This window comes from Amblyraja radiata, chromosome 6 (assembly GCF_010909765.2).
Source record: "Amblyraja radiata isolate CabotCenter1 chromosome 6, sAmbRad1.1.pri, whole genome shotgun sequence".
NCBI lineage: Eukaryota > Metazoa > Chordata > Chondrichthyes > Rajiformes > Rajidae > Amblyraja > Amblyraja radiata.
Window position 1 is genome coordinate 8,914,467 of NC_045961.1, and position 13,347 is coordinate 8,927,813.

The window sequence follows — 13,347 nt, forward strand, 5'->3', positions numbered from 1 at the left end:
GTAATTTATGAATGTGCCTAATAATGCAAAAGTTTATCTAGTTTAGTTTACTTTGGAAATACAGTGTGGAAACAGGCCCTTCGGCCCACCTAGTCCATGCCGACCAGCGTTCCCCGCACACTAACACTACCCATCACACACAATGGATAATTTACAGTTGTACCAAGCCAATTAACCTTTCGGGTGTCCTTGGAGTGTGGGAGGAAACCGGAGATCCCAGAGAAAACCCATGCAGGTCGTGGGGAACGAACAAACTCCACACAGGCAGCACCCGTAGTCAGGATCGAACCCGGGTCTCTGGCGCTGTAAGGCAGCACTTTAATCACTGCGCCACCGTGCCGCTGCCGATCGGAACGCCTGTTGATGTTTAGTTGAGAGTAGTGTTAAACTTGTTCATGATATATGTATTTTTATTTCTATTTATTTTTTACTGCACACTGAATGGACACTGGTTTGAGTAATGTTTTTTTGTTTCCTCTGGGTATGTGAGTACTCAGGAAAATAACAATAAAGATATACAATACAATACAATACAATACAATAATAAAAGATATCAATTAATTCACCGTTCCTCAAAGCTCTCTATTCTTATATAAATGTACTGTTACCGAATAAATTGTGACGTGAAAATTATTTTTAAAATTATTTATTGCAGGCTTGCCCAATTGACAGCTGCAGTATTCCTTGGCAAGGAAATACCCGTGTATTTGTTTTCTACGTATGTGCCAACTCCATTTGTGGTAAGAATCGTTTGTGAGTTTATCTGCGCCTGATATTCCCTGATCTGGTTTTGGCAAATGGCAATTCCTCAAAATTTAAGATGGAGATAGGGGGAAAAAAAACATTTAAGCCTGGAGTAACTCACCCATCTCTGCAAAATGTGGAAGGGTGACGTTTTGGATTGGGAACCTTCTTCAGACCCAAATCTCCTGACCCGAAACGTCACCCATCCTTTTTCTCCACTCATGGACGGAAATCCTGGGGGGGGGAGGGGGGGCACGTCCCCCCCCCCTGCTTTGAGAGGTGGGATACGATCCCCCCCCCCCCCCCCCATGTTTTGTAATCCGGACTTTATCAGATGCCTTCTCAGGGCTGAATCGGCCCGTTCGCGGGGCCTTTCAGCGCCCGGCGCGGCTTAAAATCAAACTGCTGCATCGAGGCGATCGAGGCTCCTGATGTTGAAGCCTCCACCGGCCGATGAAAGGCCCCGCGAACGGGCCGATTCAAGCCCCACGGTTCGGAGCGGACGAAGCTGCTGTTGTTGGAGTTCGGAGTCGGTCACCAACCAGGTCAGCTTCCGATGTTACCGTCCACAGGGCCCACGGCCGAAGCCTTGCGTGTGTGCGCATGCGCACGCGTGCGGCCGCCAAGATATTGTGCTCCCTGCCCCATGTTTTTATAGTGATTTCTGTGCCTGTCTCCAGTGATACTACCTGACCCACTGAGTTACTCCAGCACTTTGTGTTGTCTGTCTTTGGTATAAACCAGCATCGACAGTTTCTTTCTACACATTTAAGCCTGCCATTTATTGAAGTCTTTATGACACCATAGATTAGCTGTTGAACATTCATGGGTGGGTAATGTCAAACGTTGACATTAAAGGGAAGAAGGTCTTCTCTAGTTTTCTTTTGTGCAGCCAATGAACTTATTATCATGAGACCTAATTTGTTATTAATGAACACTCCACTGACAATCTCAGTCAGAGCAATTACTTTGAATGTGGAAAATTTCACAAGGAATTGTTTTGCAGCTAAATCATGTTATTTGGGCAATGGAGAATGACACTTTTTATTCAACATCTTATGGAACTTTAGTTTAGTTTAGAGATACACCGTGGGAACAGGCCCTTCGGCCCACCGAGTCCGCACAGACCAGCGATCCCCGCACACTAACACTACCCTACACACACCAGGAACAATTTACATTTTTACCAAGCCAAACCTGTACGTCTTTGGAGTGTGGGAGGAAATCGGAGATCCCGGAGAAAACCCACGCAGGTCACGGGGTGAACGTACAGACTCCGTACAGACAGCACCCGTAGTGAGGATGGAACCCGGGTCTCTGGCACTGTGAGGCAGCAACTCTACCGCTGCGCCAGCTCTACCGTTGCTGTACTATTGGATAGAACTTGGTGTTGTCCTTGTACTTTCTCATGGTTCCTTTACATTGAGCCTACAACTTAGCACTGAATCAGGGCATGAAGTTTGGAAGTCTGACTTGTAAGGTGAGGCTGGATAAGCTTTGTGTTTTTCCCTGCCATCTGGGAGGCTGAGGTGTGACTGCATAGATGTAAAAAATCATGAGGGCAGAGTAGCAGAACAGTGGTATATGAATTTGGAAACAATTAAAAAAGACTTTAAAATTGGATAATCTATCACTCTTTCTTCCCATTGTAAATAACCCTTCATTTAAACCTTATATGTTGGATAAAGGTTTCACACAATGGAAAAATTATGGAATTAAAAGGATGGGACATCTCTATAGGAAAGGCACCTTTCTCTCATTTCAGGAGTTACAACAGACCAATGGACTTCACTCAAATGACTTTTTCAGATATTTACAGCTTAGAGATCCAGAAATTCTTGAAGTTTGAATAAACATCCTAATACAGATAAATTAATATCTCATATTTATAATATCCTATTAGATAGTGAGGTACCACTGACGGAATTATATGTGTACAGCAATTTGTTCTTCCCCCGCACAATTAAAGCATGGAATAATCTCCACCCAACTATAGTTACCCAACCAGATGCAACTAAATTTAAAGTAGCTCTTTCTTCCCAATAACCCTTTCTGGCTTAAGCCCTCCCTCCACCACCTCCAGTTTAAATTCCATTTGGAATATTTTGGAGAACCAAGAACCAAGATATAGGCAAACATGGGAAAATGAACTAGGCCAACCAAAAATGAAAGATATTTGGGACGAAAGTTTACAACATGTACATCAATGCTCGTTAAATGCCAGATACTCTTTAATACAATTAAAGTATTACACAGACTACATTACTCTAAAACAAAACTAAATAGAATCTTCCCACAAATCTCTCCTATTTGTGATAAATGTCAGCATTTAGAGGCTAACTTAACTCACACATTCATAAACTGTATAAAAATCAAAAATACCGTTGGGGTGCAGGCTGCCCAAGCAAAATATGAGGTGCTGTTCCTCCCATTTGCACTGGCTCTCACTCTGACAATGGAGGAGGCCCAGGACAGAAGGGTCTGTGTGGGAATGCGAGGGGGAGTTAGTGTTTAGCAACCAGGAGGTCAGGTAGGTTTAGGCATAGGATAGACAAAAAATGCTGGAGTAACTCAGCGGGACAGGCAGTATCTCTGGAGAGAAGGCATGGGTGATGTTTCTGGTCGAGACTCTTTTTCAGACTGTATCTGCATCTGCAGTTCTTTCCTATCCTTAGGCATAGGGTAAATCAGCAAATTATTTATTGATTGTTAACTGCACTGTTTTTTCCCCTTCCAGCCCTATGCTGTTCGGCAGCTTCATGTTGCAGCTGGTGTGATGATTACTGCATCACATAATCCCAAGGAAGACAATGGATATAAGGTACACAGTGTGGTGGCTGGTTGATTTACAAACACCTTATGATTCGGTCCTGCAGCTTACTTTTGAACACCTTTGGTGTTGGTTTGTTATTGTCACGTGTATCGAGGTACAGTAGGAATGGGTGACGCTTTGGGTCGAGACCCTTCTTCAGACTGATCAAATATTGAAGGCGGTCACGGTGGTGCAGCGGTAGAGTTGCTGCCTTACAGCGAATGCAGCGCCGGAGACCCGGGTTCGATCCCGACTACGGGTGCTATCTGCAGCAAGCAAGAATGTCATTGTTCTATCTGGGACACATGACAATAAAACACTCTTGACTCATGAGTGGCACAGAAACACACCCTTCAGACCCAACTTCGACCAAAGTGCCTCATCTAAGCTAGTCGCATTTAGCCCACATCCCTCCAAACCTTTCTGCCCTTGGCTTCCTCCATTGCCAGAGGGAGGCCACACACAGACATGAAGAACAGCATTTGTATTCAGCATCATTGGAAGAGTTGCTGCCTTACAGCAACAATCTGACTATGGGTGCTGTCTGTACGGAGTTTGTAGGTTCTCCCCGTGACCTGCATGGGTTTTCTCCGGGATCTCCGGTTTCCTCTCACACTCCAAAGACGTGCAGGTTTGTAGGTTAATTGGCTTGGTATATGTAAAAATTGTCCCTAGTGTGTGTAGGATAGTGTTAATGTGCGGGGATCGCTGTTCCCCGCGGACTCGGTGAAGGGGCTGTTTCAGCGCTGTATCTCTAAACTGTATAGTCTTTTGCACGCAACAAAAACTTTTCACTCTACCTCTGTACACCTCTGTACACACGACAATAAACGAAACTCAAACCCTTCCACAAATAGTTATCGATGAGCGTTACTTTAATTATCCTAACAATACTTCACACCTGGAGTATTGTGTGCAGTTTTGGTCCCCTAATTTGAGAAAGGACATTCTTGCTATTGAGGGAGTGCAGCATAGGTTTCCAAGGTTATTTCCCGGGATGGCGGGACTGTCATATGCTGAGAGAATGGAGCAGCTGGGCTTGTACACTCTGGAGTTTAGAAGGATGAGAGGAGATCTTATTGAAACTTATAAGATTATTAAGGGTTTGGACACGCTAGAGGCAGGATACATGTTTCCGATGTTGGGGGAGTCCAGAACCAGGGGCCACAGTTCAAGTGAGTTTATTGTCATGTGTCCCTGTATAGGACAATGAAATTCTTGCTTTGCTTCAGCGCACAGAACATAGTAGGCATTTACTACAAAACAGATAAGTGTGTCCATATACCACAGTTTAAGAATAAGGGGTAAGCCATTTAGAACGGAGACGAGGAAACACTTTTTCACACAGAGAGTTGTGAGTCTGTGGAATTCTCTACCTCAGAAGGCCAGTTCTCTGGATACTTTCAAGAGAGAGCTAGAGAGGGCTCTTAAGGATAGCGGAGTCAGGGTATTTAGGGAGAAGGCAGGAACGGGGTACTGATTGTGGATGATCAGACATGATCACATTGAATGGCGGTGCTGGCTCGAAGGGCCGAATGGCCTACTCCGCACCTATTGTCTATAAGAGGACATAGCTTTAAGGTGAGAGGGGCAAAATATAAAGGATATATGCATGATGTTTTTGAATACAGAGGTTGGTGGATGTCTGGAACGCACTGCCTGGGGGGGATGGTGAAGACAGATACAATATGGGCAGTAAAGGGGCTTTCAGATAGTCAAGAGTGTTTAATTGTCATTTGTACCAAAATGAAACTATGCAATTCACACTTGCAGCAACATAACAGGTCTCAATAGATAATATAATAAACAAAACAGTTCAGTAAATAAAAAAAGCTGTATTAGTGCACACAAATATACAGATAATGGAGGGATTTGAATCACGTGCAGGCAGAGGAGATTAGTTTAACCTGCCATCGGGTTCAGCATGGACATTGTGGGTCGAAGGGCCTGTTCCCGTGCTGTACTGTTCTGAGTTCTAATAGCATTCTTCCAACGTTCTGATTTTGGGTGGCGAGTTATTTATGTTAGTGTTTTCTGAATCATTCGTAACTGTCACTGTATGTCATGTTGTTACTTGTGGGCAGAGCACCAAGGCAAATTCCTTGTATGTGAATACTTGGCCAATAAACTTACTTACTTACTTACTTATGCTTCTGTTCCACAGGTGTATTGGGAAAATGGAGCACAGCTTGGTGCTCCTCATGATAAGAGAATCCTGCAGTGTATTGAGGAAAACCTGGAGCCTTGGCAGGAGTCCTGGAACGGGAACTTGTCTGACGTCAGCCCCTTGCGGCAGGATCCTCTGAATGAAATCTCTGCACTTTACATGGAAGATCTGAAAAAGCTATGCTTTCACAGGTTAGAGCTCGCAATTGTAGAGACAAGCAGCTGCAGACGCTGGTTTACGCAAAAGGAAGTAACTCGACGGGTCAGGCAGCATCTCCGGAGAGGACGGAGGCGTGACATTTCCGGGTCGGGGTCCTTCTTCAGACCCCCAAACCCCCTCCCCCACAATCGGTCTGAAGAAGGGTCCTAACTTCTGTCAACTGTCATATGCTGAGAGAATGGAGCAGCTGGGCTTGTACACGCTGAAGTTTAGAAGGATGAGAGGGAATCTCATTGAAACATATAAGATTGTTAAGGGTTTGGACACGCTAGAGTCAGGAAACATGTTCCCGATGTTGGGGGAGTCCAGAACCAGGGGCCACAGTTTAAGAATAAGGGGTAAGCCATTTAGAACGGAGACGAGGAAACACTTTTTCACACAGAGAGTTGTGAGTCTGTGGAATTCTCTGCCTCAGAGGGCTGTGGAGGCCGGTTCTCTGGATACTTTCAAGAGAGAGCTAGATAGGGCTCTTAAAAATAGCGGAGTCAGGGGATATGGGGAGAAGGCAGGAATGGGGTACTGATTGGGGATGATCAGCCATGATCACATTGAATGGCGGTGCTGGCTCGAAGGGCCGAATGACCTACTCCTGCACCTATTGTCTATTAGAAACATAGAAACATAGAAATTAGGTGCAGGAGTAGGCCATTCGGCCCTTCGAGCCTGCACCGCCATTCAATATGATCATTGTCTAACACCATCCTACACACTAGAGACAATTTACAATTTTTACTGAAGACAATCAACCTACAAACCTAGAAGTCTTTGGAGTGTGGGAGGAAACCGATGCACCCGGAGAAAACCCACGCAGGTCACGGGGAGAACGTACAAACTCCATACAGACAGCACCCATGGTCAGGTTCCAACCCAGGTCTCTGGCCCTGTGAGGCAGCAACTCTACCGCTGGGCCACAGTGCCACTCTTGCATGATTTTGTTTTCATCTCATTTTCGTACACCTGTGAGCAAGAGACCTATAGAAAAATATATAACATATTGCCAGCGATAGTCTTATTCAGTCTGTCAAACCTTATACTTATCAGAATTGAACACTATTTGCAATTCCTCAGATCCCTTATCGAACTGATCAAGATCCCACCGTAATTTTTGACAACTATTTAACTGTTTACGATATTGGAAAATACTAACCATGCCTTATACATTCTCATCCAAATTGTGTAAATAAATGATGAACACCAATGGGCAACAATAATTTGATCATCTTGAATTGTTCTGGTGCTATCATGATTGCTTGAAATTCTACTTCACACAAATTGTAAATCTGGAACTCGCTTCCACAGCTTTTCACAGTACCTCGGTACACCTGATAGTAAACTGAACTTAACTAAAACAGAAGCTGCCGAAGCTCAATGCACACTGAAAGTTTCAAAACTGGGTTTTTAGCGGACAGTTAAAGCCCCTGTCCCACGGTACGAGTTCATTCCAAGAGCTCTCCCGAGTTTGCCCTGATTCGAACTCGGAGATTTACGGTAATGGCCACTCGTTGGTATTCGGGGCTCTCGTGGACATTTTTCAACATGTTGAAAAATCTTCACGAGTCTTCCCGTGCTTACCTGCCGTTAGCGAGTCTTCCCGAGTACCTGCCGTTAGCGTTACGAGCCGCTAAGAGACGTCCCCGAGCTCCGACGTACCCACTACGTTCTTTCTCCGTGCTTACCACGAGTTTGATTTTTTTAAAACTCGGGAGAGCTCTTGGAATTAACTCGTACCGTGGGACAGGGCTATTAAGGTTTATTGAATTCAGGTGTACAGAAGCAAAGTGCGGCATGGTGGCGGAGCGGTGGAACTGCTGCCTTACAGTGCCAGAGATCCGGGTTCGATCCCGATTACGGGTGCTGAAAATAGACAATAGGTGCAGGAGTAGGCCCCCCCCCCCCCCGCCCTCACACCAGTCTGAAGAAGGGCCTCGACCTGAAACGTCGCCTATTTCCTTCGCTCCGTAGATGCTGCCTCACCCGCTCAGTTTCTCCAGCATTTTTGTCTACCTTTGATTGTCCAGCATCTGCAGTTCCTTCTTAAACTTGTAGAACATGTTAGTGTTTTTGGACTGGGAGTGAAAAATCAATCATTTTGAAACAATCATTCCTAGTGCTCAAGGCAATTATTGATTACCAGTGCAAATGAGCAGAGAATTAGGTCGGGTCTGATGCGTCTCCAATGGAGATCAATCCCTCATTTAATCTCGCCCTCGCCCTCGCTGCGTACAGGGAAAGATGTGACCTTGTCATCAGCAGCTTGCTTGTGGCGAATAAATTATGCAAATGTTCAAGGGTGTCTTTCCCTTTTCCTCTGTTCTGCACCCTCCCATGTGTCAGGGCTGAGAGTGTCAATGGTCTTTTTTTTTGCCAACTGCATCTAGTGGCGCAGCTCGTAGACCTACAGCCTCGCCGATCTCGGGTACTGTCAGTGTGGAGTTTGCATGTTCAGGCTTCCTCCAGGTTCAGTTCAATTTAGTTTAATGTCAAGTGTAGCGAGTGAAAGGCTTTTGTTGCATGCCAACCAGTCAGCGGAAAGACAATACATGATTACAATCGAGCCGTTCACAGTGTACAGATACCTGTGCAAAAAATCTTCACGAGTCTTCCCGTGCTTACCTGCCGTTAGCGATTCTTCCTGAGTAGCGTTAGCGTTACGAGCCGCTAAGAGACGTCCCCGAGCTCCGACGTACCCGCTACGTTCATTCTCCGTGCTTACCACGAGTTTGATTAGGGAATAACGTTTAGTGCAAGGTAAAGCCAGTAAAGTCTGACCAAGGATAGTCCGTCAGTCACCAATGAGGCATATAGTAGTTCAGAACTGATCTCTAGTTGTGGTAGGATGGCCTCGCACATCCCAAAGACGTGCGGGTTTGTAGGGTAATTGGTCTCTGAACAAGTGTTCCCAGTGTGTAGAGAGTGGATGAGAAAGTGGGATATAGACTAGGTATTGAGTAATGAGGAAGGGTTAGTTAGCAGTCTTGTTGTACGTGCCCCCTTGGGCAAGAGTGACCATAATATGGTTGAGTTCTTCATTAGGATGGAGAGTGACATTGTTAATTCAGAAACAATGGTTCTGAACTTAAAGAAAGGTAACTTTGAGGGTATGAGATGTGAATTGGCCAAGATTGACTGGCAATTAATTCTAAAAGGGTTGACGGTGGATATGCAATGGAAGACATTTAAAGACTGCATGGATGAACCACAACAATTGTTCATCCCAGTTTGGCAAAAGAATAAATCAGGGAAGGTAGTGCATCCATGGATAACAAGGGAAATCAGGGATAGTATCAAAGCGAAGGATGATGCGTACAAATTAGCCAGAAAAAGCAGCCTACCAGAGGACTGGGAGAAATTCAGAGACCAGCAGAGGAGGACGAAGGGCTTAATTAGGAAAGGAAAAATAGATTATGAAAGAAAACTGGCATGGAACATAAAAACTGACTGCAAATGTTTTTATAGATATGTGAAAAGAAAGAGATTAGTTAAAACAAATGTAGGTCCCTTGCAGTCAGAAACAGGTGAGTTGATCATGGGGAACAAGGATATGGCGGACCAATTGAATAACTACTTTGGTTCCGTCTTCACTAAAGAAGACATAAATAATCTGCTGGAAATAGCAGGGGACCGCGGGTCAAAGGAGTTGGAGGAATTGAGTGAAATCCAGGTTAGTCGGGAAGTGGTGTTGGATAAATTGAATGGATTAAAGGCCGATAAATCCCCAGGGCCAGGTAGGCTGCATCCCAGAGTACTTAAGGAAGTAGCTCCAGAAATAGTGGATGCATTAGTAATAATCTTTCAAAACTCTTTAGATTCTGGAGTAGTTCCTGAGGATTGGCGGGTAGCAAACGTAACCCCACTTTTTAAGAAGGGAGGGAGAGAGAAAACGGGGAATTACAGACCAGTTAGTCTAACATCGGTAGTGGGGAAACTGCTAGAGTCAGTTATTAAAGATGGGATAGCAACACATTTGGAAAGTGGTGAAATCATTGGACAAAGTCAGCATGGATTTACGAAAGGTAAATCATGTCTGACGAACCTTATAGAATTTTTCGAGGATGTAACTAGTAGCGTGGATAGGGGAGAACCAGTGGATGTGGTGTATCTGGACTTCCAGAAGGCTTTCGACAAGGTCCCACATAAGAGATTAGTATACAAACTTAAAGCACACGGCATTGGGGGTTCAGTATTGATGTGGATAGAGAACTGGCTGGCAAACAGGAAGCAAAGAGTAGGAGTAAACGGGTCTTCACAATGGCGGGCAGTGACTAGTGGGGTACCGCAAGGCTCAGTGCTGGGACCCCAGCTATTTACAATATATTTTAATGATCTGGATGAGGGAATTGAAGGCAATATCTCCAAGTTTGCGGATGATACTAAGCTGGGGGGCAGTGTTAGCTGTGAGGAGGATGCTAGGAGACTGCAAGGTGACTTGGATAGGCTGGGTGAGTGGGCAAATGTTTGGCAGATGCAGTATAATGTGAATGAATGTGAGGTTATCCATTTTGCTGGCAAAAACAGGAAAGCAGACTTTTATCTAAATGGTGGCCGATTAGGAAAAGGGGAGATACAGCGAGACCTGGGTGTCATGGTACACCAGTCATTGAAAGTAGGCATGCAGGTGCAGCAGGCAGTGAAGAAAGCGAATGGTATGTTAGCTTTCATAGCAAAAGGATTTGAGTATAGGAGCAGGGAGGTTCTACTGCAGTTGTACAGGGTCTTGGTGAGACCACACCTGGAGTATTGCGTACAGTTTTGGTCTCCAAATCTGAGTAAGGACATTATTGCCATAGAGGGATTGCAGAGAAGGTTCACCAGACTGATTCCTGGGATGTCAGGACTGTCTTATGAAGAAAGACTGGATAGACTTGGTTTATACTCTCTAGAATTTAGGAGATTGAGAGGGGATCTTATAGAAACTTACAAAATTCTTAAGGGGTTGGACAGGCTAGATGCAGGAAGATTGTTCCCGATGTTGGGGAAGTCCAGGACAAGGGGTCACAGCTTAAGGATAAGGGGGAAATTCTTTAAAACCGAGATGAGAAAAACCTTTTTCACACAGAGAGTGGTGAATCTCTGGAACTCTCTGCCACAGAGGGTAGTTGAGGCTAGTTCATTGGCTATATTTAAGAGGGAGTTAGATGTGGCCCTTGTGGCTAAGGGGATCAGAGGGTATGGAGAGAAGGCAGGTACGGGATACTGAGTTGGATGATCAGCCATGATCATATTGAATAGCGGTGCAGGCTCGAAGGGCCGAATGGCCTACTCCTGCACCTAATTTCTATGTTTCTATGTTTCTATATCATAGAACTAGTGTGAACGGGTGATCAGTGGTCAGTGTGAACTCGGCGAGCTGAAGGACCTGTTTCTATGCTGTATCTCTAAACTAAATTACACTTAGATTATCAAGGGAGTTCTTCTTGCGTATGGCGTGCACAGCCTAAAGTTGTAGGACAACTTGTTCTATTTGATCTTATTTGATTGTGCACGCTTGGTTAATTGCATTCGTAGAAACAGGACGGACCACGTGAATGTTGCAATCTCCCACCCAATCAAGGGATCTTTGTTACAGGAAGAAAATAACTTTCATTCAGTTCCCACCTTTTTAAAACATTACAGAGCCTCAGTATTACATCTCTGTTTTTGTATTACAGTCCTCTTGATGTAAATGCTAGCATTGAATTTGCCTTCCTTACACTTGTTCCATAACCAATGGACAGTTCTGCGTTTTTCTTTAGTTTTTAGATTAGAGATACAGTGAGGAAACAGGCCCTTTCCGGGGTCCGCGCCGACCAGCGATCCCTGCACATTAACACTATCCTATACTCACTAGGGACAATTTTTACATGTAGCAAACCGATTAACCTACATACCTGTACGTCTTTGGAGTGGGAGGAAACCGAAGATCACGGAGAAAACCCACGCAGGTCACGGGGAGAACGTACAAACTCCGTACAGACAGCATCCGTAGTCAGGATCGATCAGGGTCTCCATTCGTTGTAAGGCAGCAACTCTACCGCTGCGCCACTGTTTCTTTCTCACTCTCTTCCCCCCTCTCTTTCCCTCAACACCATTCCCCCTCTCTTGCAATGCTATGGTGTATTTTCTCTTTCTAATTGTTTTTGCATTAACGTCTTGTTTTTTGCAGTCTTATCCTTTTGAATGTTATATGTACTTTATGTATGATTTGTTTTGTGTGTGTGTGTGTGTGTGTCTATATCCCTGGTGCCACTGGAAGTGACATTTCCATGTATCTGTATCCACTGTACTCTTGCATTTGGCAATAAACTCGACTTGAAACTTGCCTGGATCTCCTAATTTTCCCTCATCCTTTCTCCTACTTCTTTCTCCTTTTCTTTTCCTAATTACCACTCTTTAAATCGATTTCCGTTTGAGCAGAAATTAGGGTAATGGGGAGAAGGCAGATGAATGGTATTGAGAGGTTGGCTGATCATGCACAGAGTCTCTTGCCCAGAGTAGAAGAATCGAGGACCAGAGGACATACCGATGATATGGATCAAGGTGAAGGGGAAAAGATTTCATAGGAATCCGATGGTAGACAAAAATGCTGGAGAAACTCAGCGGGTGAGGCAGCATCTATGGAGCAAAGGAAATAGGCGACGTTTCGTGTCGAGACCCTTGAAACATCGCCTATTTCCTTCGCTTCATAGATGCCGCCTCACCCGCTGAGTTTCTCCAGCATTTTTGTCTACCTTCGATTTTCCAGCATCTGCAGTTCCTTCTTAAACATAGGAATCCGAGGGGTAACCTTTTCACACAAAGGGTGGTGGGTGTATGGAGCAAGCTTCCCAAGGAGGTAGTTGAGGCTGGGACTATCCCATTGTTTACGAAACAGTTAGACGGGTACATGGACGGGACAGGTTTGGAGGGATATGGACCAAGGGCAGGCAATTGGGACTAGTGTAGCTGGGAGATGTGGGCAAGTTGGGCCGAAGGGCCTTGTTTCCACACTGTATCACTCCATGACCCTATGATTGAATGGCGGAGTAGACTTGATGGGCCAAATGGCCTAATTCTGCTCCTATGACATGAACATGAAAATAAATTCTGTGCATTGTAGTATATTGCCCACATATACAGTTTTCAGATGTGCCTAAACCACCACCCTGGCAGCACGGTTCAGGCACTGTGTTAAAAAAAACAAAAAACTTTCTCCGCACATCTTCGTTAAACTTAGCTCCTCTCAACTTAAGACTATGCTCTCAAATATTTGATATTTTCGCTCTGGCGGTAAAGGTTCTGACTACGCTATCTACGCCTCTCATAATTTTATATACTTCTATCAGGTCTGCCCGCATTTCAAGGAAAATAATTCCAAGTCTCTAAAGGGCCTGCCCCACTTGGCGATTTTTTTCGGCGACCTCGGCATCATTGACTGACGTATCAGTTC

General features: G+C 44.8%; 1 protein-coding gene across 1 annotated transcript in view; it reads left to right on the forward strand.

The window, feature by feature from the left end:
• Window positions 1–13,347, forward strand: part of pgm2l1 (phosphoglucomutase 2 like 1) — a 90,473-nt gene that overhangs the window by 36,093 nt on the left and 41,033 nt on the right. The window contains exons 4-6 of the mRNA XM_033022165.1: window positions 656–740; window positions 3,482–3,565; window positions 5,721–5,914. Of these exons, the coding sequence (XP_032878056.1) occupies window positions 656–740; window positions 3,482–3,565; window positions 5,721–5,914 (363 nt within the window). The remainder of the gene's footprint in view (window positions 1–655; window positions 741–3,481; window positions 3,566–5,720; window positions 5,915–13,347) is intronic.